This window comes from Agelaius phoeniceus, chromosome 7, assembly GCF_051311805.1.
Source record: "Agelaius phoeniceus isolate bAgePho1 chromosome 7, bAgePho1.hap1, whole genome shotgun sequence".
In the NCBI taxonomy this organism is placed as follows: domain Eukaryota; kingdom Metazoa; phylum Chordata; class Aves; order Passeriformes; family Icteridae; genus Agelaius; species Agelaius phoeniceus.
In genome coordinates, this window is record NC_135271.1 from 17,307,963 (window position 1) to 17,334,225 (window position 26,263).

The 26,263-nt window shown below is 38.4% G+C and overlaps 1 protein-coding gene across 7 annotated transcripts in view; it reads left to right on the top strand.

Moving 5' to 3' along the window:
* KANSL1L (KAT8 regulatory NSL complex subunit 1 like) overlaps positions 1-26,263 on the top strand; it is a 63,108-nt gene that overhangs the window by 21,122 nt on the left and 15,723 nt on the right. For 5 of the 7 annotated variants that reach the window (XR_008534580.2, XM_054636233.2, XM_077181064.1 and 2 more), the window contains exons 3-7: positions 1,655-1,796; positions 5,516-5,713; positions 8,914-9,035; positions 13,337-13,538; positions 24,498-24,660. Coding sequence is in view for 6 of the 7 variants with exons in the window: in XM_054636233.2 (XP_054492208.2) it covers positions 1,655-1,796; positions 5,516-5,713; positions 8,914-9,035; positions 13,337-13,538; positions 24,498-24,660 (827 nt within the window). In the remaining variant the exon portion in view is untranslated. The remainder of the gene's footprint in view (positions 1-1,654; positions 1,797-5,515; positions 5,714-8,913; positions 9,036-13,336; positions 13,539-24,497; positions 24,661-26,263) is intronic. The other 2 variants (XM_054636235.2, XM_054636238.2) reach the window with 2 other exon arrangements.

The window sequence follows — 26,263 nt, forward strand, 5'->3', positions numbered from 1 at the left end:
TTACTCTTTGTTGGCAATAATGGGAAGATAAAGAAAAATAAAAAGAGGTCAGAAAAATAGATTTTCACAAGATGACTTCATGTGCCTTTTTTTCTAGGAGAAAATTACTAGTAGAATATGTAAAATACAAGTAATTTATTATCATACATATTTACAGAGTTCTTTGAGTTTCTTTTTGATAGTAATCTAGATTTCTTCCTCATAGTTTGTATTTAAATAGGATGTTTCAGTCACATAATTTCATATGTTCATTTTTTCTGTGTATGAGAGACTTTAAACTGGTGATAAATTATGTGGGAGAATAATTTATGTTAAAAAAGGAGAAGATTATATATTTTAGAGGTGATTTACCAGAGACTGTGTCTATCCTTAGTCTCTATGATAGCTAAAGTAGACTGAAGGTTCTGAAATTTTGAGTTATATTATGTTTTATAACATTAGCCTTGAAAATGTTAGGATTCTCAAATTTGATGGTTCCCTACTCATGCCAGGACATGTCTAGCAACTTGTGCTGTATTATCTTTCTTTGTTGTTGAGATACTTGACACAAAATTCTGCATGAAACAATTACACCTGTATTATGTTCCTATGCCAGTTCATTTGGCATCTGCTATTCCTTGTCTCTTTTGTGATACTTCAGTGCTCTTCATTGCCTGGGGAACAGGAGCTGATGTATTCTGCATGTGCAAAAGTTGCAGTGTCATCAAGGATCTAGATCCACTCATTATCCCAATAACTTGAGGAAAAACACTTCTTTTCTACAAGTTTGATTTTTGTTTTTACAGTTCTTTAAGTCAGCTGTGGCAAACCACTTGACAGCTTCACTAGGGAAAAAAACACCAGTTGCTTTCTGTGAATAAATGAACTCAGTTAATGGTAGGATAGTAGTGGAAGTTCCATACTAAAATACTACATTGTTTGTCTGTGTTGCTTAAACTTATTGAATATTAAGATAGTTTGTTGCATGCTATGGTTTCCTCATTCATTTTTTAATATAGAGATTGAGTAATGTTTGCTGATACCATTGATGAATTTAGCATGATAAAATTAAGGTGTTCACAATGTCAAGTACCAGGAGGCATATTTTTTGTATTTTAAAAAGCATCTATTTTAAACAGTGGTAAGAGTGATCTGACTAAACTAAACTGACACAGATATTTATAAAACAACTTGAATAAAAGAAATTTAAACTACTTAGTTGGGTTTTTTTGGGCAGTGTCCTGATATCTAGCTGGTCATTGCTGCATGATGTTTTATTAGATTCCAGTTGTTAGCAAACAATATTTGTGAAAGCTTGTGGGAGGAAGTATGGTGTAAGAGTTTGGATTCTTGCTGGTGGAGTTACTGGAATTCTTTACAGATCTGTAATCAGCCTTAACTGATATAGTTTGGTAGTTTATCCAGCTCTTGAGTTTTATAATCCAGAACAAAAAACTAGCTTAGTGTGGGAATAGCCAGTGAGCATGGACTGTACTGGTTTGGGCAAGTTCTATTGCTACAGAAATAAGCTGATGTGAAACTGGTTGGGTATAATCAGGTATCGTCTGAAAGCAACTGAGATGCTTGCAACATGAGGCAGAGCAGCTGTCAGAAATGTTCTTGTGCAAATGTGGTTATCTTTATTTTTGGACTAACCAGCATTTTGTCTTCACAGCAGCTATACTTCTGAATGGAAGTGGCTTGCAGACAGAGCTAGAATTGGCAGCCGTTGGACATGGCTTCAAGCCCAGATTTCAGAACTAGAATACAAAATCCAACAACTAACTGACCTTCACAGGCAAATACGTGCCACCAAGGTATTGTCTGTAAGCTCATAAATGGGCTTTTCAAATCATCTTTTGACAGTGTTTCTTGTAATCTTTATGTCTTTGGTTCCTTGTTGCTGTTCTTTTTTCTTTTTGCCTTAGACTTCTTGTGTCTGTGCAGGCTCCCACCTGCAGAGTTTAATGGAAAAGACATCAGGAGCTAAAATATGGCACCAGTATAGGAATGAGATTTGGGAACTCTTACCTTTGTATCTGTATAGTGATTTTGTTAGTGGCTTTCAGGGGCCAGCACACAGTACTGTATTTGTCACTGGATTTTCCCTCTGCAGGAGAGGTGAGATTGCCTTCTCAGGTGGGATGGTCAGTTATTTGTTTTTGTGCTGTGGGCTTTCAGGGTGGGATTTTTGTTACTTGCAGTGCATGTTTATTCTGAGGATTAGATGGTTAATGTTTGTAGAGCACTTTGAACAGGTCAAAGATTAATAATTACTAAAATTCCAATGTGTGTAATTCATGTACTAGTTTTTGTAAATGGAGCTGCCTAGTCAGTGGGAAAGTGACATTCCTGAACCATTAGTAATCTAGCTATCAATTTAATGGGTTCCTCAGGTCATTCTGACATAAAAGAAGCCAAACCTGTGTGAGGTGGTTTGATAGTGAGGGGTTTTAGAGCAGGGCTCTTTGAATCTCCATCAATTACCCTCATGTAGGTTCTCTGGTGTGTCTTGGGATCAGATAAGCACAATTGAGAGGAGCAAGAAGATGCTTCAGAGTTTATGTGGTGGAACATGAGACTTAGAGGGAGTTTAAAAGGAGAGGAAAATCACCTCAGAGAGCATTTCCCTTTGAACAAATAAAGAAGAATTATTCCAGCTTCTCCTTTTTGCCCTCAGAGCCCTTCCTTTCATATCCAGCTTGTCCCCAGTCAGGTTTTTCTTTACAAAGAAATGAAGAGCCTTTGTTTAAGGGTCTGTGTAAAGAGATTTTATATTTTGGTGAAGGGTGAGAATGCCCATGGTTTGGTGTTGCCCTAAATACCAGATACATGCACAGTCTTAAACCCAAAAACTGTCAGCCTTTATGATGCCATAGGTCAGATGAGGTACAGGAGATTGAGAAATAAATATCAGAGAAATAAGAGGAAAAACATGATTTTAGTCACACATTTTCTTTAGGTGGTGTGTTAGTTTGGAGCCAAGTCATCTTCCTGGTGGAGATTTTTAGTGACATTCCTTTCTGAAACTCCATGTCCATTTTACCAGCTGTGGTATTTAGTGTTTGGCATTGTGCCCCATAATGAAGCAAGCACCTATTTTCTTCAGATGGGATTTTTTTTGTGTGTACATGTTTATAGTACACTAGTGCAGCAGCTACAGAAGGACATGTGGGCTGATAGAAGAGCTCTTTGTTTTCATTTAGTGGCTGCAAAGGAATTACACAATATCATTAGAATTTGTATGCTGTTTAATGGTTTCAGAGTGTTTTTATGTGCTTTGAGTGGAAAAAAAAAAAGTGATTCATAGCTAGGGAATAACAATTTCAAGCAAAAGGCCATTCCTTGAGCACCATAATGCAATAGGAAGGGACATGAGTAACTTGTGGGCTGTTTCCTGGCCTACTACAGTGTGTCTTCTCCATCTCTACAGACACAGAAGTAGCACCTCTGGATCTTTGGGAGTCCTTTCATTAAAAAAAAATAAACCTGTATCTGCAAAACAAAACAATTCCATCTGGGGAGGAATGCAGTCATTGCCAAAACCTACTGATTGTAACCAATTTCTTGTAATATAGCCTGTATTAGTCTTCTAATTCTTTACTCTTCCTCTTTTCTTCTGTGCCTATTCCATCTCTCCCATTCCATACACTCTGTCAATTTCCCTCTTTCTTTTCTTCTTTCCTCTTTCCATGCTTGGTAAACGAGTTTCTAAAATTTCAAAAAATAAAATTCCATTGGAAGCATGTGTGTGTGTGTACTCTTTTCAACACTTTAAATATGTGTCTTCCCATTCCTCTGACCTCAGAATTTTGGTTTTAGACCTTTTAGACTCTCTGTGGTCATGACCTACAATACTTCTACTAAAAAGACCTAAAGATTCTGAGTTCTAAAGGAGTTTAAAGCTCTTGAGGTAGCTTGTCCTCCTGTTGTGGCACACAGAAATTATTTCTCTACTTGAATTTCCTTGAATGTACTGCCCATAGCATGCTGCTGGTCTGGATTTGTGTTCATCTGCTGCAAATGGAAAAGTGCAGGTGATGATCTGTGTGGAAAATCCAGCACTGACTTGATGGACATTCAGAATCTTTGTGCCTTTTTTAGGCATTAAACCAAATTTCAAACACCTTTGTTTATTTTTAGAGAACATCTTTATTCTCAGCTTTGAATTTATAATTCAAACAATGGAATAAGTTAGGCACAGTGAGAGCAAGACAATTTCACTTTTTCTCCTAGTCTCCTCTTTGAAGTCTCTTTGAGACTTATTTTTATATTTTAAGGCCAGTTGCTGCTGAGGCAGCAGTAAAGGTCTTGCTGAAACTACAGGATCCTTGGTTTTCCACAGCCACAACCTGGGTGAAGAAATAGCCATATTGCTATTTCTTTTACCTGTCTTGGTTAAACAAATAGCGATATGTGTTCACATTGTAGCATTCCTTCTTGTGCTTTGGTTGAGTGGAATATTCTCATTAGAAAGACAAATTTGGGGCAGAATTATAATGATCCCATTCTTTTAATATCTGCTCGATATTTGAGTTACAGTTGGTACTTTAAAAGCAAATGAGTTCTTTCCCTTTCTCTTTGAAAAAAGCCTGGAGAGGTTTGATAGCTGTTTCTGGTATTAAATTTATTTGCTCAAGATAATGACAAACCAAGGAACTATTTGAGGACTGGGTTTGACTATCACAAGGTTATTTTTGCTTTTATTTTGTTTAACATTTTATCTTTTTAAACCAACTGATACATTACCTAGGATTATACTAGAAACTTCCATTTTTCTAATCTGTCATGTGGAGAACACAATAGGGGTCTTATTTTTGTAGTTACATTTATGAAACTCTGTTATTTCCCTACCATATAAAGTTATATTTATCTTATTAGGTGATGCTTTAGATGGTACACCACATCTGAGACCACATTTGTGGAAATGGTCTTGAAAAGTAGTGACAGTGCTGAAATATTTAGGATAGTTACTTTTAATAATGAAAAACTAAAAATGCTCACATTAAAAAAATCAGTTATTAAATTTTTAAAAGATTTTTTTTTAGAATTGTGTAATTTCTGCTGCATAAAAATAACAGCCTTGATATTTTGCATAGAACATGGATAGGAATAAGAGAAATAGAGCACTTTAAAGTGTCTCCAGCAGAGTTTACTGACTGCAAAGACTAAAACCAAGTTCAAATCAAAGGGTGATAATTTTTTAGAGAAAAACCTCCTCTTAAATCAGCAGGCAAATTATTGTATAATATTCTAGTAAGTATGAATTTCTGATTTGAATTTTGGCACAGATGTTTAAGCAATGGTGTAACACTGGAGTGATTGCTGTTACAAGGAGTAGCATAATTGATGCAGTTTTTTTTTTAATGCCTATTATTTCCATATTTTAGCTATGAAGTGTATTTAAAATCTAGCTAAGTGCTTGAAAATCATCAGGAGGATTTCAGAGGAATGTGCCAGGTTTGACTGCCCCTTAAAAATTATTTAGGAGGCTTAATCTGTTGTCAACCAACCATGTTCAATTGCTGTTGTCTAGGGGATGGTGGTCTTAGAAGAATTCCCATTTCCAAAAGACATTTTGAAGAAGCAGATCCAATTGACAGAGCAAGAAGCTTTATTAAACGCCACAGGGAATTGCCAAGCTGCCATTGAGAGCCAGGATTCTCTGCCAGAGCATGACTTTGAAATGTCACCCAGCAGTCCCACTCTGCTTTTACGAAACATAGAGAAACAGGTAAAGTAAAACAAAACTCAGCTGGCAGTTGAAACCAGGGGTTGGAAATTTAACTGGGAAGAGAAAGCGATTTTAGATTTAGCTAGAATCTGCTTGTTTAGTCTTTTCACTTGTGTACTCATAACAAGGTCTACAGAGAGAACAAAAGATGTTCAAGACTGCTTAAAAAAGAGTGCAAAGATCCAAACTACAGAGAGATAAGAAGAGACCCCACCAACCTTGAGGCTGAAACAAACAAAAAAGCTGAATCTGGGTTGCAAGCACCACATTATAACTACATGACTGAAAAACTACACAGGCTCATCAAATTGATAAGGCAGTTTAATGCATATCCATATGCAACAAGTTAGAGGATAAAGTAACTGGGGAATTTTCAGGGGTGTTCATGTTCTTGGGGAACAGTGCTGAAATAAATCATTCCAACTTTACAACTTGTACAAGTTGTGGAGTTTTTCTTTCCACAAATCATCAGTGAAGCCAAATGATTGACTTCAGAAATAGGGAGGTTCCATGGTGATGACTTCCAAAAAGAAAGATATTTTGCAGTCCTGGGATTGGGAGGTGATTCATTGAAGGGTTTAAATAACTACTCTGTACAGCAGGTTTACAAATTAACCTTTTATTTCTGATGTCTCTGTGTTACCACATTGTTCCCTCCAAGGGACACAGAACAGCCTCTAAGAACCATCCACAAACCTGCTCCTGCTTTATAGTCAGGTCAGTGTAGAGTTTCCACAGGTTGTTTCAGGAAAAGCTTTATGTGACATAAAAGAGAACAGCTGACAGCAGAGATATATTGCACTTGAAATTAAAAAAAAAAAAAAGTTCCAGCAGAATACAATTGTTCATCTGCCTTTTCAAACATTGTGGGACTCTGGTTTGGAGCTGAGGAATTCCAGGTGCTTACTGAGTACAGTGGAGACATAGTTGTGAGCAGAGTTTTGCTTTGCAGTGTGCAAAATGACTGTTTCCATGGTCAATTCCAGGAAATACTATGTAGAATCCAGCAAGGTTTTCTTTTGCTTGAAAGTACATAAAGGATGTGGTAGGATCACATTGCTGAAGGAGACACTGGAAATTTGTTTTAAAGAATGAATTTGTGCAGTTTGTGTAAAACAAAGCCACTGTGGGGCATTAATTGGTTGCTCTGCTGCTCTACATAAACTTCTGATCATACCCACATTTTTAAAAGGGGTATAAGTAATAGCATTAGTACTAGTGCCTGTTCCTGAATCTCTGTGCCAATTTTTCTTATTTGATAGTCATACTTTCCTGTTCTTAAAATGCTTCCCCTGGTTGATAAATCTTACCCACCACAGGCAGGAGTGAGGAAGCAACGAAACAGGAAATTTATATGCTCAGGGTTGGCAATTGCATAAGGTAACCCAAAGAGCATTTTTAGGATGTGATGAATGGCTCATTTAAGTGGTGGCTTGGAGAATTTAACACACTTTTTAGTAAGACTTTTGACAATTCAAGGGAGAGTGATCTTTTCCTGGTCCCCAGGTAGCCACAAACTTGGTCCAAGGGGTGCGAGAACTTTGATGATGCGAAAATTACATGGAAGTAGACTAACATATCTCACACAACACTTTGGATTTCTTTCCTTTTACACCACTAAAAACATTGGGGTTTGATTGCCTTTTTGACTACCAGTTCTGTTCTTACCTCTGAAAGTCTGAGTTTCTTATTCAGTTTTAGGAGCAACAGTGCTGCAGCCTGAAGAACATCTACAGATATTCCCACAGAATTCCTCAGTCTGGTGTTAAAGTACTCCTTTGTTAAAAATAAGGAATTTTGCTTGTGAACCAAAAGTCCTGTAGAATAAAAGTGACTAAGGCTGGCAATTTTTATTAATACTGTTTTCAAGTCCTTTTCATAGCTACATGTATGTTTTTCTTTGTGTTTTGAAAGTCTGCCTATTTTTTTTTAATACTCTTATATTCAGTAGAGACTACGCCTTACATCATGAATTCTGCTGAGATTTTAAAATAACTATTATATATATATAAATAACTGGTAACTATTTTACTGGCATCTTGTTTGCTTTGCCCAGTTCTTTTACAATAGACTTGCTATTTCTATGCTTTAATATCCATCCTAGAATTTTTTATTCTGATGTGAATTTTTTACCTGACTACATTACCTAAATGTTAACAGAAAACATGTGAGTTGTAATAAAACAAAAAAAAAAAATTCTTCCTCTTTCCACATAAATGTAAATGTAAAATGTGAGGAGAACTTACCAGATAAACTCTAGCAATTCATGTTTTAAACATTCTTAGTTCTGAATGAATATCCAGCAAAGTAATGCAAACGGTTGAGTTTTTTTAAAAAAATAAGTATGCCATTTCAGATACATTTAATTTCTGTTCAGTGTGCAGAACACAGTTTCCTCTAAGCAAACTACATTTATTGTGAGAATAGCCTTTAAGGTCTGACATTTAAAACAAAAAATCATTGTGAAATGTTTTTGGAGTCAGTCCACAATTCATTGCTTTGGAAGGAGTAATTCTTAGTTTTAACAAATTGGCTACATTGGTTTCATTTGTTTTGGAGCAGTTTTGAAAGTCAGGTTTTTTTGCAGGAGAACAGGGTGGCAGGGTGGTTCCCTCTTGTTGCTATTTTTGAGGATACCAAAGATCTTCCCCATTCTGTCATTACAATAATCCTCAAGTAGTTAGTTACACTTCCTTTTATAAAAACACCTTTGTCCAAATGTAATAAGCAATGAAGAGGATTCTTTTAAGAACAAGAATACTTTGAGTGAACAAAATGTACAGTGAAAAGACAGTTGACCTTTTTTTCCCCCTGTTGAAATGCTTGTCAAATGGCCAGTTAGCAGCTCTGGCTGCAGCTGTTGTAATATCAGCTGTAAAGTGTTCTGGTTTCTTTTTTTCCTTTTGAAGACCTTTGGTTACAATACTGAGGTCACTGATGTATTCAGGGTACTACTTCAAGTGTATAAACAATGCTCACGGTTGTGGTGGTGTTTTGTTGGTGTTTTATTTGGGTTTTGGTAGGGTTGAACATAATAATTTTGAAAGAAAACCATGCCACCGTGGTTATTCACAGGAAGAAACTAAATTATTCCATGATGTACAGGAGTGAAATCCTAAGTAGGAAAACAAGAGCCCAGTGCCTTTGAACTGTTGAGTCTGGATAAGTCTGACTACCTTTAATTTTAATTTTTTTTCCAGAGTGCACAACTAAGTGAAATCATCAGCAGCCTTATTGCTCCACTCAATCTATCTCCAGCTTCTTCATCACTTTCATCCAAGACCTGTAGACACAGACAGCTGGTCAATGGTATCTCCTTCAGGTGGGTGACAGTGTTCAGGGTTTTTTTTGAGAATAACTTTTGGTAAAGTTATCTATATGGAACTAATAACCATTACAATGTTAAATAAGAAAAAAAAAAAAAGCTGCTTTCTGCAGGCTTCAAGCGAAGACAAGTCTTGATTGTAAGGTTGAAAATAGTAGGGTTTTGTGTTGTTCCTCAAGATATCATAAATGCATAGTCACTATAATTAAATGCTTGGAAGATGAATCTGTGAAGTAGTGAAAGAATATAAGAACACATTTATTGTGATTGTTTGAGACTTAATGCATTCTGTCATAACAAGTGCAGCTTTATTTCTGGAAAACTGACAAACTAGATTAGTAGAATACATAAGCAATGTCATGTGTCTCAGCAGGGGTCAGTGTCAGGGTGGTAACTTCATTAATTTTAAGCAGATCAGTCTTCAATAAAAGGCCAAATTTATCTTTGCCACCCACATTTTCAGGAATTTGGAGATACTATTTTCCATCCAAGGTATTTTGTTCTGAATGGACATACTTTTTAGCATGACTATAGGCTGAAATTAGTAATTTAGAAAAATGTTTCTCTGTGCTAGTCTATACTGCTTAGTAATTCTCTCTTTTATTCAAAGATTTTAAGTACAGTACAAGCTGTAATAAGTATTAGTTTCAAAACAACATTAAGGTAATTGAATACACTTACAAAAGGTGTTGGATGTTTCTCCTGAGATACTTGTAATGTGATTTTTGAGGATGCTGTTAATGAAGATCAGGTGGATGAAGAAACTGTTTCCAAGTAGAGCTGGGGTGTTTATGGCAGAGTGTGCAGCAGAACATAATTCCCTGGCTCCTGACTCCAAGAAGAGCTGGCCACACCGTCTGTTTCAGCTTTGCTGCAGAGGCTGGAGCCTCCCACAAAGAGATTATAGTGAGCAGCTTGGATGGGCAGCTCCTTTAGCTGCCTTCTGTTGCACAGTGATTGTGTGATTCTGCCCTAAATTTAAGGATGAAGGGGTCCTGGCTTGTGACATCCCTGCTTCTGATGTATCACTTGTTTACAGATGATGTAGGAGAAAAACAGAAGGTTACTCTCAGATGAGGACTAAAAATAGCCCTGAAATAGGAGTTGCTAATAGAGATGGATATGTGGAAGAAGAGAGTCATTTAGGCTGCATCTTGAATCTGACTTTTTCATGAGATATATGAGGAAGGATTCCTGCTTTTAAAAATGTTTTTAGGAGTGTAGGAAGTTAACTTCATGATGAGAGACTCTAATGATGTAACTTCAAGCCAATTCTCTTCTTATTTATTAGTCCAAAGTTAGTCTTTCCATTTCATGAGTAATACACTGTGTGCTCATGGACCACTCTCTAAGGTTAGTTGTTTTCTACTCATGACCTAAAAAAATATGAGTGGCAAGATACATTTTCCAAAGAAAAATGTTAGGACTTGGAAGATTTTCTCATTGCTGTAGCTCTCAACTGGAGTTTGGCAAGGTAGATGTTGGAAGGGACTCTGAGTGATTTTTGGGCTTTCTAAATGCTGTCTTAGACATGAGTTAAACAGTTAATTTTAAATTTTTACTGCTTATGAAGTGTTTTGAAATCTGCCAATAAATATTTTTCATTAAAGATGCATGAAAAAGAGTGGTTATCATGAGAATCCTGCAGAGAAATTCCCTGCCTCCTACTTCTGGAGGGTTTTTTGAGTGTGTTTCAGGTTTTTGGTGGTATTTTGTTGTTGTAGTAGCTGTGTGTTCAATTAATTGAATTAACTTATTAGTTAATCATTAACTTGCTGCAATTAACATAATTCTTAGCTGCTTCTCCCCTTGCTTTTTCTAGAGTTCATTCGGACTGTACTCAGTATTTCAGAAAGCAGAAATCAAAGTCAAATAGAAAATAAGGGGATTCTTTTATTTTTGAGAGGGGCAAAACAGATGATAGCAATTTTCACTTAAGTAAGTTCTTGAAATTAGTTGTAGGCTGTTGATGTGAAAACCACAATTTTCCATTTTAAAGTAGGTTTCAACATGAGATGCTCTGGGGTTGGTAATTGTGGTGTTGCAGTACAGTTGGTTACATGGGCTGTTCACAGAGGAAGTGGAGGTGCTTGAACAGTTCCTGGTTGATTAAATGTAGGTAACCTTGAATTGCCATCTGTCAAGGCCTAATTACATTAGTGCCTTCTTTTTTTTTGTGTTCTTTTCCTTGCTCAGTTGAATCTGGTACCAAGATTAAAAAGCAAATAGAAATTTGCTTTTTAAAGCAAAGCATTGCATGAAGGTAAATGCTCAGAGAAGCAGTTCCCTAAGCTAGTGATACCCACTTTCTTATGAAGGGGGAGGAAGGAAAAATTTAATTCTTCAGGACAAATAGTGCCTGTCTGATGGCTTTCTGTGCAGGTTAGGAACAAGAAAGGCAAACCTATGAGCTTTGAAAGGAGCGGATATTCTAGCAAATTTATGACTTTCACATCTGGCCATGGTTCATTTTGCTCTTCTGTAGAATCACATGTTGAAAAATACTCAGACTAAAATCAGAGCTTCATTGGGAAACCTTTTACCCAAGGGGCAGGAAAACCCCACTGCCATGTACTGGAGCTCCAGGCCATGAAGATGAGATCTCTTCATCTGAAAGTGGAGTGGTGCAATGCTGCAAGGCACACGAGGGTAAACACAACAGATGTCAGAGACTGCGGGGAAATTACCAAGGGCCTTGGCAGACCACCAGAACAAAGGCAGGAATCACAGAAGTTGAAGAGAGCCAGGCTGAGGAGCTTTTTGTACTAATTTATCTGTCTAAGTTGTCTCTCACTTAAGGGAGAGGTATGTGGAAATCCACAAGTTGAGCTTGGGACCATCTGACTTAAAAAATGTTTCTGAGAATTCAGAGAGAGTATTTTAAGAAATCTTTTCCATGAACTGTAAACCTTGTATTTCTTTCTCAAGCCTTAGAAATCCAGTGTTAACATTAAGAATGTCATGCCTCAGTATTTTGGGCTTTTTCTTGGCACTTACTGGTATGTTCCTCTAAATGCTTTGTACAATCCCTCTGTTAATTAGCATGTTGTTTTCATGTGTCTGTGTTGCTTATTGGATTATATTGCTGTGTCAGGAAGACAGCTCAAATCCAAGCCTGTAAAGCCTTGTTGCCACTCCAACACAGCATGGGATGGTGTTTAATCATACTTCCATTACAAGCCTTTTCATTTAATAAAAATGTACTGGTGAAAGAATACCACCTGTCAAAAAAGATTTATAAGTGGCCTTGTAATAAAGTCATTTTCATGTTCTATTGTGTCACAACTTCACTAATAAAACTGTGACTTGTCATAAGACAGAATAATCATTTGTGCAGAAAGATGACCTGTTATGAACCAAGGCCAAAATACCTTGTGTAGTTGCACTGCTCAGACAGTCCAGAGCTGTGATCAAGGTCTTCAGTATTGTAAAAACAAAAGCACACTGGAGGGCTTTTTGCAGCAAGCCTTCAGCTTTGCAGGCAGATGTTGATATAAATGAAATATTCATAAAATCAGGAATACCTATAGCAGGGAAGTTCATTTTCCATGGGGTCATTCCCACCCAAATAGGAGACTGTTTTTAAATTCTTACCTGGTGGTGTTGCCTGTTCTGGTCACCAGCCAGGTTGGTGAGAATGGTGTGAGGTTGTTCTACACATACATGCAGAGGCTTCTACTGCTTTTGGCCACATCTTTGCACTTGATTTTGACTATCTACACTTGAAATTGTGGAGTTCCTAATTTTGATACAAATGCTTCACAGTGAGTTGCAACCCTGTGCTGAATGATCACTGGTTTGTAAAGCTTTACTTAGGTTTCAGTTTTTGAGCAAAACCAGAAAATCTTGAAAGTAATAGAACAGAACTCTGGGTTCTAAGGCCTAACTCCTTTACATTAGCATGACTGCTGTCTTGAATGGAACATCAGTATGAAGGGAAATATTAATTGTGACTTGAAACTCATACGTGTTAAAAATATTAGAGAGTTCTTGAATTTGTAAAAAACAAAACTCAATATATGCTTGAGGGCTTAACTTCATTTTGACATTTGTTTCTGTGAGCACAAAGGTGAAGAACAATGATAAACTCCCTTTCCTGACCTGACATGAAAGTAATTAACTAGCAAACAAAGCACATACACAATTGTCTGAAACAGCATGCTAAAACCTTGTGGTGTTTATAAAATTCTCTTAGAATTAGATAGCTAATGCTAATCAGTGTGTGAAATCTTGGCCTGTCCACATGGAGCATATCTGACATTTTGTATTTCCTCTCCTCATTATTCATGAAACTGCAGAGCTTCAGACAATAGAGAGGTGTCCTCTTCAGGCAGCTGGCTGCTTGACCATCAGCACATCAAGAAAAGAAGAAGAGACAGGACCAGGCTCAGGTCTGTCTCTGTGACTAATGTGAGCACATCTGCCCGCACAAGGCCACTGCACAGTTTCCAGAAGAGAAAACTCTACAGAATGCACAGTGCCTGTCACTGGAATCAGCAGGTAGGCCCTTTCCTCTCTGTTTGGGGGAGAAAACCAGAGGGTCCAGCTGCTGGATCAGCATGTGTCTTGTCTGCTGTGCCAGAGGAATGGTGCACGTTGTGCTGCTCATTTGTTGCCTTCAGGGACCATAGAGAGTGTGTGGTGGCAGTCCTGGATGTGTCTGCAGCAGCTCAGAGTTAATCAGTTGAACATAAAAATTAAAGATAGCTCAGAGTCCTGCTTATCAAATCAGTGTGTTCTATGATTGTCTTTAAAGCTCTTGTACAATCTAAGAGACAACTTGAGAGTTCTTTTGGAAGCTTGACTGCTCAGGAGACAGGCTACAGTGTAAAGCATCTGCCTACTTGTTTTCAGAATATTTGTTTTAGCTACAGGAGAGCTTACACAGCTGGTGGCACATTATTTTCTAGGAAATTGAATTGCAATATCTTAATCTTGTTTCCATTTTTGCTGTTTCTCATTAGTTATATTGCCTTTTTCATGACACAGAGTGCTTTAAAACTCCTAGAATTTTCTCTGTTACAGAGAAATTAATATTTTAAAATGGAAAAAAATACATTGTCTTGTGCAGGGCAAGGCTATCTGCTCACATCTGATATTAATAGCATATTGCTGGTAAGAATATATAATGAGTTTAGCTGTGGTGCTTAAAGAAACAGTCTAATTTAGGAACAGAGACAGTATGAACTCATTCTTTAGAGCACTGCTAATCCCAAGAGGTTTTAATTTCTTGATTTTACTTTGCCTTTTTAAGTGTAGTATTGAGGGAAATCTCTAACTGTCTAGGATTTACTAAGTGTGCCAGTGGTCTGGAGAGCAATTTCCCATGCAAGGATGTTCTGTGCTGATTCAGCATTCTCTGCAAAATGGCAGAGGTGTCCTAGTTTTAGCAAGATGTTTTATTGAAAAACTGTCCAGTTTCTTATTTGTTTGAGTTCCCAGCTTCCTGGCAGTGGGGCTTAAAGACTTGGCAGCCTGCCTGGAAGGTGTGGGCCAGGGGGATGGTGAGTGAGGCTGGGAGCTCTGCCTTCTCCTAGGTGCTTAGCCTTTTCATCTTCCTTGCATTGACCAAGGAGGCTGCTGTGGACTTGGACTTACTGTTTGCCATGCAATCCTGTCACAGAGGTTGGGGACCTCGTGCTGTGGCTCCAACTGCTTCTTGCAGCTGTGGAGAGAGCTCCTTAGCAAGAGACTCGAGGACTTTCCCTTCCTTTGTTTTAAACATGAGGGGTTTTCACTCCAGATGCAGTTTCTAAATATCAGGGCTTTCTGGAAGCCTCTTGTCTTGCAGGTTCAAGTATTTCATATTTCTACAAGCACTGCCTATGTCTCTCTGTTCTGAGAAGTGGGCATATCAGTAAAGGCTTATGATCAGGAACCCCATGTCTGTAGCCTGACAGCAGGAGTTCAAGGCAGAGTTTACATTTTTACCTTCAACCAGATACAGAGCTTAGCTGCTCTGCATGCTTGATAGTTTACCCTGACATGTAGGCTGCAAAGAAAGATTTATAATTAACCTTTGGCTGTAGACTGCGAACAGAAAGTACATTTTTAGGTTACTAGTTAAGTCTTCAAGTACCAGAGCTGGTGCAACTGTGTGTCTGCTCCATACTCTTGACATCTCTGGTGCCTTACATTAACCCAGCTTCAGTGTCACTGTCCCAAAGACAGTGGGGTAAAACACCCCTGTAGGGAATGCTATTTCTGCTTACTGCAGCTCTCAGCTCAAACCTCTGTGTTTAGACTCTGCTTTTGAATGTCCTTTCCATGAGAAAGTTAACCAAGAGGCACTGTGGAGAACTACATCATGGGCTACAAACAGATTCTGTAGCTCTTTTTCCTTGAGAAAATAAGAAATTATGGCAGCAATCGAGTTGTCAGCTTCAGTCATCATGCAAGTGCCAAACTCAGTTAAGTTTTAAAAAATAAGGTAAAGCAGGGAACAAAGCCTCTCACACAGGGTTGGTTGAAAACAAAGGATCAGGGATTCTGCTAAGGAAATAAGTGATAAAATTAGACTGGACATTTCCAGCACATTTTGACAATCAAACCTAAATCAGTATCAAGGTTTTAAATTAAGAGTCATCAGCAGTATATCATTCATTCAACAAATCTTTACTAACAGGCCCTGTCACTTTCTTAGTCCTGCACTTGCTACACTTGGTTACCCAGCTGTTGATGAGATTGCTCATCCTGTAATGAAAGAGCACTGGCCATCAGCCCAGGCTGCCTTCTGGATTAGGCAGATGTTTAAGGGTAAGGATGCAAAATGGGGAATGGTTTCTGGGATTGATATCATTGAAAATGCATTTATATTCCCCAGAGTAATCCAGCAAATTTTGTGTGATCTTTCACAGAAAAAACTAGTAAACTCTTAGCATATAGGAAATAGTTGGATTTTTAATGTAACATTAGTGTGCCTTCTGTTTAGCAAGTGCCTCTCCCACATTTCCTCAAATTTAACATATTGATATAACCCCTGGTACTACAATCTGTGAGGACCCCCATTTCTTTAAAGTCACTGGCCTGAAAACAAGCTGGGAGTCTTGCAGCAGATGTAGAATTAACAAATTCCAGCTTGCCAAAATCAGAGGAGCAAACTGAATCTCCTGAATGTTGCAGCTCCTGGTGGTGCTGGTTTGAACAGCCAGTGAGCAGTGCCTGGCAGTGCTGAGGGAAGATGTTGCTCTGCAGAGTAATTTGAGCAAGATGGTGACTAAAGATTTATGAGCAGAGAATCCCAGCAAAATGCAGACCTCTATGTGTGGGACATTAAGAATTGCTGGGATAGCTTTGAGGAATTTGCAATTGGGATTTCATTGCAATGACTGGTTGTACCCTTTGTGCATCTGAGTGGCATTCACAGTGTCACCCCTCACATCTCTTCAGATTCATTTGGGAAGCTCATTCTCCCCCCTCACCCCCCTAACATCCATGTTACGAAAAGTAAAGTATGAAACTGAATTGCTATGCCATCTGTTAGTTCATAAGGTCACTGGGAAGGCAGCCACATTTTTTCTCTTATCTCCTGCCATGCCACATACATTTACAATGAGTGTGTATGACCCAGAAGCCTCCCATTGCCTGTGGAGAGATGCCCTATATTGTCCTCTGCTGTTTCTTTTCTGAAAAGGACTACACCTTCCCCTGCTGTGCTAGTTAAATTATGCTTAGACAGGGTAGTATCTAAAAGAAAATACAGAAGTCTGTGAAACTCTAGAAGACCTTCCAGACTGGCAAGATAGACTGCAGATAAATAAACCAGGATGCAGGGTGTTTGGTTTATCTGCCACCATCCAGTATCCTCAGGAACTTGAAACAGCCTTTGGGGCCAAATCCATTTGTCCCCTAATTTAGAATGACTAAGTACCACAAGATGATCCCTCTGTCATCATTTGGCCCTGGAATCTGTTTTGTATCTTTCTTCTTTATCTAAACAGCTTTGTGAGAGCTTAGGCCATTTCTTGCTTGTGAGTCATGCATAACAAACCCTGGGATTGCAATCTGTGCTTCAGTCTAGAGGACAGGATTGTAGTGGTGCCTTTCTTCACCATGATGTTTGAATGAATGAATGATAAAACTTGCATGCAGAGCAGCACAAAGGAGAAAGCTGCAGGTGTGTTCTAGTAGGAGGAGACAATGTTTGCAGGTGGGAGTTGGAAGTCTGAGAGTGCTGTGTTCAAAATGTTGGATCTGCCCCTCGTTTGCATTGTTACAGCTGGCAAGTCACAGCCTCTGGGTCATTGTCTCCAATAAAATGTGTGCCATGTAGTTTCAATGCTAAGAAAGAAGGCCAAAAGTATCTAAACATTAAAACCCAGAAGGTCTGTAAGTAGCAGGTTGGTGTCAGGACTGTAAAACACAAACACCTATTGAATCATTTCTCAGTGTTTGTTGCATTCATAACTGCCTTCCTCCCCCACCCCACATTCTCCAGTCTAATGCCTTGTGCTTCTGCAAATGCTTTTCCTATCCTGAGGAAAATTGTAGCTCTGATAGCTCTGTTCCCTGCTATTTTTTTTGTCTGCACTTAAAGGAACGAAATTATCTGTGACATAATTAAAGTTTTAAAAGAAGACAAGTGTTGTACTAGTCAGAAACTCTCAGAGAGGTTTGCTTGGCTGACATGCCCTGATGTTCTCTTTTTTGCTATTTTATCTGTGTGACTTGCTGCAGGATTTTTTTAATAAGAAGGATTTTATTTTGCCAGAATATTTTGTTAGTTTCTCATTTAATATCCTAACAAAGGATATTAATTCCATGGTTTTCAAGTCATGTTGTGCCAAGAGATGTCATTGATGCTATGTAGAATTTTAATCTATAAAACCTTTATATAGCTCTAAGTAAAGGTAAGAGACAATAGAGCAGTGAGATTGGAGTACTATCAATTTTGTCCCTGTCTGTTTCTTTACAGAGTTGTAGAGCATTGTGAGGTTTTTTAATCTGAAAATTCTCATTGTAATTGTATTCCACCTGCTGGAGAAAGAGTTGGTTGTGAGGACTGAGGCATGTGGAGAAAACAGAATTCAAATTTACAAAGGTGACAGCACCCTGAAAGTTGGGAATTGAGGTGCAAAAACTTACATTTTGGATACCACAGGCAAACAATTGGTATAATGTTGCCAACTCTTGCAGTTGCATATTGCCACATTTTCTTCTCTGCAGTCTCAACTGGGATTTAAGTAAGAGCAGAATATCTGCTTTCACTTAGTGGTTTGAAAAAAAAAAAAAAAAGTGAGTGCTTGTCCAGAAGGCTCCAAAGCAGACAGGAGAAAAGTATTTAAATTGTAGGGTATGAGTTTCTTAATTTGGTTTAAATCTCATGCTGATTCTTTGATTTCTGTGTTCAGGAGCATTCCCAGTCCATGTCTAGTGCCAGTGGTATTTTTTGTTGCTGCCACTTGATAAATACATGTGGGTCTTTCCCCAGCTCTTGTTCATTTTCAGGTTTTTGGAAAGAGTGTGTATATATTTTAATTTATATATAATACACATCTATACACATATCATTTGTATTATATCCAGCATGCATAGACTTTATCTTACTTGCTGAATAGCAATGCTATTTGTTAGGGGTCTGTAGCTGGGAGGAAAGGAGTTGCATTGAGTGGAGTCTACTGGTTGTCATCCTCTTCCTTGCTATCCCTAGATACTGCCTCCACCACCTGCTTCAGCACAGTTTCCTGGCATTGCTGACTTCTGAAAAAATGTTGTTTTGTTGCCAAGTCTCCTGCAAACTGGTTCAGTGCAAGTGGTGTGGTACCTCTGTGGATGTGTCAGTCTTGTGGTCTGGGAAGGAGAATCCCTTGGTTACCAAGTTTGTACATTAAAATAGTAGTTAATTAAATTGTTGCTTTAACCCTGGAAGTTAAAAAAGAAGACCTTCTGTTAGTTCAAAAGCAATGAAAACTGAGTGGCAAAAAAAGTTTCTCATCCACATTCAGCTATTCTGAAAGTGTGACAAGAATTCTGTCTCTGAGGGAGGCATGAAGGCAGAAAGGAAGGGACAAACACCTCTATCTTTGCAAGTCTGTGATACTGCCAGTAGAACTAGATCATCCTCTGAGGCTTGTGGCAAGCCAGTAAGCCTGTGAATTCTCTTTTTTTTTTTTTGTCAGAAAAGCTTTCATGCTTTCCACAGTCTTTCACTTTTGGTGTAGTGACATTTCTGTAATATTTTACTGATCACATCAACTCTTAATTTCTGCATGGTGTTTTTGAGAAGATAGATATTCCTGTGGATGAACAGATCTTTCTTTCTTTTGGTTTAACTGGTCAAAGATTGAGCACTAACCTTGAATTTTCAATTGATTTTCTAGTTGAACAAAACATCTTAGTTTCAGGTTGTAGAAGACAGCATGCTCTTCTACAGAGCAGGTGAAAATCCCATGGGCTTATTTCAGGATTAAAGAAACTAAACTCCATGTATGCTTAGGAGAGGTGGGTGATATCTGAGAACAGTAGAAGCTGTCACTCCTTGTAGGTACTGACCAAAAAATCTGAATTTGTGACAAGTTGGATGCTGAGTAAGTTTTCATTTGTGTTTTATGAAACTCTCTTTCTCTTCCTGGAAAAAATTGGTCTCTGCCATAGGATCTGCCAGTTTATCTAAATTGAATTTTATATTCTGGGGCAGCTTGCCTCCCTGTACCTGACATGTAAGGGAAAGAAAATCCATTTGACTTCTATAAAAGCTTCATGTGGAAGGGAGGGTCTGGCATGTGGCAGGGATGTGTGTGTGTGTGTGTCAGCACCATCTGTTGTGCACCTTCCCATGTAGAAATGTCTTAGATGCTTTTCCCACCCTCTCTCCCACTACCTGTTAATAAGAAAGAAGCTCTTGGGGGCTTTCAGATGAACCTTTCAGTGTCTGTTGCCCAAAAGCTCTCTGCATTTCAGAGCTGCACATTTCCACAGTGAAACACAAGGTTTCCTGGAGCTGTGGGCTCTGCCAGAGGGACACAGCTCTGCTCAGAGCAGGGTGGTGAGTGCAGAACAGGGAGGCCATGGAGGAGTGGCTGTCCTTAAAGCAGATGCAAAGCACTGAGGCAAGCAGGCTGCTCTCTTAGTCTGATCTGTACACAGCACAGGATTAAAAGTTGGTGTGTTTGGTGTTCAAAGGTGACTTGTCAGCCACTCACACAGAGGTTCTCTTGAGTCCCAGAATTAATTCTCTGCAATATGGCTAGCCATTTACTGAAGAACAAATTTGAATATTGAGGGAGATAGCTCTTCTTTGATATTGCTGAAAACTCCTGAGAGTGTGTTTGCAGAGAGAATAAATGCATTTTTGTCACAGACATGTTTTATGAAAAATCCTTTCCTTAGGATTTTTTCTCCTGAGAAGCTGAGAGGCCTCAAGAACAAAATGTAACCAATGGTTATATGCTGCTGTGGAATGCAACAGGTGCATCTGTGATTGGTCTCATGTGGTTGTTTCTAATTAATGGCCAATCACAGTCCAGCTGTCTGGACTGTCTCAGTCACAAGCCTTTGTTATCATTCTTTTTCTATTCTTACCTAACTTTCTGATGAAATCCTTTCTTCTATTCCTTTAGTATAATTTTAGTATCGTTTTAATACAATATGTATAATAAAATAATAAATCAGCCTTCTGAATCAGACTTCTGAATGGAGTCAACATTCTGGTCTCTTCCCTCATCCTGAGACCCCTGCAAACACCACCACACATTTTTCCTTGTCTTTTTGGGCTTAATAAGAGTAATCAGGAGCAGATGTGACAGGTATTCAGCAGAGTGTATTTGAATTAATTTAATTACCTTCCTGGATTCAGACACAGTGGCATAATTGAACTGTGGCTCTCTGTACTGTTACACTTGGGCATGTTTCCAAAACTGGTAGGAGTTTTAGTGATCAGTAGCTGAAACGACAGAATGGAAATTCACTTCACAGTTTTTTAAATGGGAGCACAAAACGTTTTTCCTTTCAGTTATGTCACACTTCATAGACTCACAGGTTTTTCTCTGAAGAAGTTTGGGATGGCCAGTAGAGTTCAGCCTTCTGACCCTTCAAGAACAGAGCCATGAGCCAATTGTACTTTGTCTAATGCATCAGTCTGTCACAAGCAAGCACAAGAATTGTTCTGAATATCAAAATTAATTGCTCTCTATGTTTTCTGTAACCCAGTAAAACAGTACTAAGGGGGAAAAATCCAAGTTCAAAATTCATAATACTCTAGAGAAGTAGAGTCTGTTGATTGACACCATTCCATTTCATAAGTTTAAACCAGAAGTGCTATTTTAGTTCAATATTTAAAGCTTGTATACTCCTCACTTCCTCTTAAACACAGTGAGTTCTTCTCTAATACAATGAATTTTATTATCCTTCATATCTGCTTGAGCTCAGGAAGCCTGAGGTTTTGTACCTCAGTAATGAAGAAAAATGTTTCAGGAGATGTACAAGGTGATGCATAGCAAGGGGAAAGGGGAAGATTGATACGAGTTTTGTAACCTCTCTTGCTTTCTGAAGGGTTGACATCATGGTCAGGTTTGCTGTAGGGGCCTGTCTCCTAAAAGCTGTGTGCCATGGTGTTCCTGTGTCAGTGCCATGGCTGAATGGAAATACATGTGGGCTTCTTTTCAGCTGGGTTTTGGTGGATTTTTTTATTGCTGTGTAAAGTTCCAATAATTGCTGTAAAAGGCAATTGGTTTGTAGATTGTATTCTATTTAGAATTGGAAGCAGGAAGAGTTCAGTTTTCCAATAAACAATACTTCCATTTTATTTCAATAAAAGTTGAATCACTTTCTTGGAGTAAAATGCTTTAATTCCAGTGCTAAAGGCTTCTGAAATTTTTTCATCAAGAGTTTATTAAGTCAGCATTTCTGAGAAACATCATGATTTCACTAATTCAGCATTTTCCAGTGGAAGACTACTCCATCAGAAATTGAAACCAGATTTGGTAGCTAGGAGCTACAGACTGACAAATTTCTTAGCTTTTTTTCCATAGTAGCTTCACAGGCATTTCAATAAAATTGCTCTTCCTTCTATGAAGTTCATATTTTCTTTTGGGTTACAAACTGGCTTAATGAAGATTTCATTAGGTGTTGAGGCCAGAGCATTCAAGGCACAAATTCAGGCATAAGGTTTTGTAATTCCCACCACAGCCAAGTTGAAGAATTCTCCATCTACTGATAATGGCACATGGATTTTAATATAGTTTCAAAATGGATTTTGACTGTGAGGTTGTTTGACCTTGTATGCATGTTTTTGAACTGGCTCAGCTTTAATAATCTGGATATGTTTGGGGTAAAGTGAATTAAAGCAAGAAAAATTGAGTAAGGACTAAAGGTCTGGATGTCAGAATGTCTTGGTCTTAACTGTTTACTTTCTAGGTAATTTTACTGATCAGTTTTTGGGAATTTCTTTTTAAACAATGAGTGAGAGATGTATATACTGTAATGTGATTCACTTCTATTAAAAAGAAAGGACAGGCAGAAATGGTGCTTAAAGAGTGCAGCTTAAAGAGTAGAGACTTAGTAAATTACTTCATTTCTAACACCCAAATAACAACAAGAAATATGCTTTTGTGCATTTTTGAAAGGCAGGTCCTTGGTGCATTGAGGTACAACAAGTGCCTAAAAGCTCTTTAAGCTTTAGTGTAATGATCCATATAATGGGAAACATTAAGTTTACTTTAGCATTTATCCCTCTAGTGTTTCCAAACACAGGACCCAGTTCTGCCAACACTTTATGGATGTTTAAAGTTTAACAGATGAAGAGTCCCATATGTCTGTCACAGGAAGATAACAGAACATTGATTTGAAGGAGTCCTGGGCTAGGAAAAAATTCTTTCCAAGTTAAGTTGTAAGCTTGTGCATACACCTGTGTATGGAGATCAAGGTGGATTTAGGACTGTTAATGTTTTCCTGGAGGGGAAAACAAGTTAAATACAAGAACCTCCCCCCACCATCACTGTGTTCTCTGCTCCAGCATCATAACATCCTCACTTGATTTTAGTAGTTTCTGAGATACAGTACCAGCATAGAGAACTCAGTAACTGAGAAAAAAGGGGAATTTCTTAATGTAATATTTTCTGAGATAATGTGGGTTGTGAATATTGATGCCATGTGGCAGAAGGACTGCTTTGACTAAGTGGAGGGAATTTTATGTGGTAGATATAATCCCTGCATCATTAATTCATGAATGGCAGTGCTAAAGTGCACCCTGGAGTATTTCAGACAGGAGAAAGAGTTTTGTTTGATTCAGAAAGCAGAAGTACAGAAAATGCAAGTAATGTTCTTTGAGTCTCACCTTTGATGCTACATGTTTCCATAAAAAGTCCTAAGAAAATGTCATTCATTCCTACAGTTTCTTACACTGGAACTGTTTCCCATGGGCTGATAAATGTGATGGTTGGTGCAGTGATAGGCTTGAGACCCCCTAGGTACTCCAGTGTCCCTTTATCTCCATTCCCATTTGCAGGATTTGTAGCATTTGGCAAAATACCAGAAACCTATAGAGGCCTCTAAAAATGTCAGGATCTTTGGGGTTACTACCACAAGTACCCAGTAAAAAAGTAGCTTATTCCACATTATTTCCCTGAAGTGCTTTTGTAGCACATTCTGAAGCACTGAGCACTATTTGCTGCTGTCTTGTGTCATCACATTTAATTCTTCTGTCTTTCAGAGCTCAGTGGCCTGCACTCTGCTGCTTATTCCTGCCCATTTTCACCCTGCCTTTTGCCTCAGTCCTGCTACTTCCCATCTACCAGTTCTGTGCCATCCATCATTTTACCTTCCATACTTAAACAAGCTTTGCAGCCAAGCAGCTAAATGAATCTTTTATTGCACCTTTCCTCTTTCTAGTCATTCCTGTTACTACCTATTAATCAATTCTTAAAGCATTCCTCTCTGTATTTATTGCTGTATGTCTTCTTTCTGTTGCTTATCTGATGTTTCAGTTATAGCAAGGTAAAGACTTTGCCTTTTTGGTTTGTGTAAGTACACAGTGTGCTCAAAATATTCAATAGAATTTCTTGCATTAAAATGTGTGTGCTCAAGGTGCCTAGAGATACTGATGCTGAGAATCTTACTAAGGGGCAAAATGAATGAGATCCTCTATTTAGTCTGGTGTTAGGTTTGTTTGTGCATTTATATCATGCCTGTTATCCTGGAATCATATTTTAGGGGGTGTTTGTTTGTCATGGGATAGATAAAAGAATTCTTGGAAACAGTTACATTTTATCTGAAAGCTTTGACAGCTGTTTCCTGGTCCTAATTGAAGGAGCAGTTTGTATTCTTTGTGTTGTGCACTGTTGTCCATAGTAAGTGAAGGTAAGTCATATTTAGACTATCTGGAGATTGTTGGAATATTCTTCCCATTCACATATTAAAGTGTGTCACTCACTGAGTTGTTGGTTTTTTGGGTTTTTTCCCCTCTTCTGGTCTAATTTGAAGGACATGAGTAAAGTTAACCTTTGTTTCTGTGTATTCTTACAGACTTTTCCATCTAGAGATGCCTCTTTTCCATATAAAGCTCAGTTGCCATGTGTGGTGCCAGCCTCCACTTTCAGCAGCAGTGAGTACAGCACAGAATCTAAAATCCTAGATTATGTGCAAGAGCTGGACTCTTCCTTCCATCCAGTCTTATCATTCCCTTCAGGTGAGTAATGCCATGACTTAACAGAGTGCTTGTGCTTCTGACAGCTGTGCAGGTTGTGGAATAACTTGTCTTTTCAGTGATTTTTAGGACTTAATTCTCTTATCAGAAAACTTCACACTGTCAAAATACATGAATTTAGACTAAATGAAAGTCTTGCCTTGATCCTGACTTTTGAAAAACACACCTTTTAGGTTTCTCATACCAGCAATGTGCTTACAGCCTGGAAAGACTGGTCATGAAAAAAGGTGTGCTTGGGTGTTTCATGGTGTGTCAGTTGAGTCAGGGTCAGTCCTTTAGAGTTGGTCAGTCCTTTTGCCAACACAATACCCTGGTTGTGTTGTTTTCATAAGCAACTTTCTTTCTGTTCAGGCCCTTTGGATCAGGTCTAAAAAGCTTTATTTAGGTTTTCTAATTATTTTTGTGATAGTCAGCCTTTTTGATTGTCTTGGAAGTTTTATGGTTTCTTGTTATCTGATCTTTTAGTCTTTTTGGACAGTAATGTAGAGAATGTTTTCTGTGACTGAGCCCTGAAATTAGTGCAGGTGCAACTTGACAGTACTTGGGACTGCAAAATAACAGCCTAAATACAGCAGAAAGGATTGAATTTTTGTGGGATTTTTTTGTTTTATGGAGCACCTGTTTCCAGATAGTTACTGACCAGTACAGGAATTATGTTGTTCCTTGGGGGAGGGGCTTCTTTGCCACAAAATAATTCTGGAGATGAGGCTGGGCCTTCCATGGAACTGTGTGAATCTTTAATCAAACCCACTCAGTCTTCCCAGAATGACAGTGTAGACACTGCAGCCTTGTATGAGGAAGTCAGGAATTAATTAAGACTTGGTTTTGGAGAACTTGTTACTGGTCTGTAGAGAAGACCCAAGTGTGGACATGGAATGCAGAGGAAGCCTCAGCTCTGGCAGTTTGCATCCCATGCAAGGGTTAAAGAGGAGATTATTGTAGGAGCAGATAGAAGAAATGGAACACTCACTCCAAGAGTGCAACACAAACATCCCACTCAGCAGAACTCTGTTATGGACAGAAAAAACTACCAAAATCTTACTTCTTTTACACACACTGTCAATTCCGCTGGGACTCTGACAGCACAGCTGGACCCCAGGTGTTTAGACACCTGTTCAAGGAAGGTCTGTGCCCCTTGTGTTCATTCTTACCTCCCTGTTAAGGGAGACTGGGGTGTGCAGCAAGAACATAGAGCTTTTGTTCTCTCAAAAAAAGCTTTGTCATCATAAAAATCCTGAAAAGCTTCTGACTGTGCTGTGGCTACTGTTGGACACTTTGCCAGGATGGAGGAGGAAAAAATATTTTCAGCTTCATTCCAGTATCAAGAACATATTTCTGAAGGAATTTTGTTCTCTTTTCCAGGAGCCTTGCTGATAATAGTTGAGACAGGGAAGAAGTACTAGACCTGCTATCTCCTGTTCAAATGCAGTCCTCACATTTGAGGGAGGCTAGATTCATGCTTTACTTTGTGCACTTTGCTGTCTCTAGCTCCTCATGAAGACTAGTCTATTTGACATTTTCTTTCATGTGAAAGAATTATTGTGAATAAATGCATGATAGAAATTTTCCAAGTTGTAGCCTACTT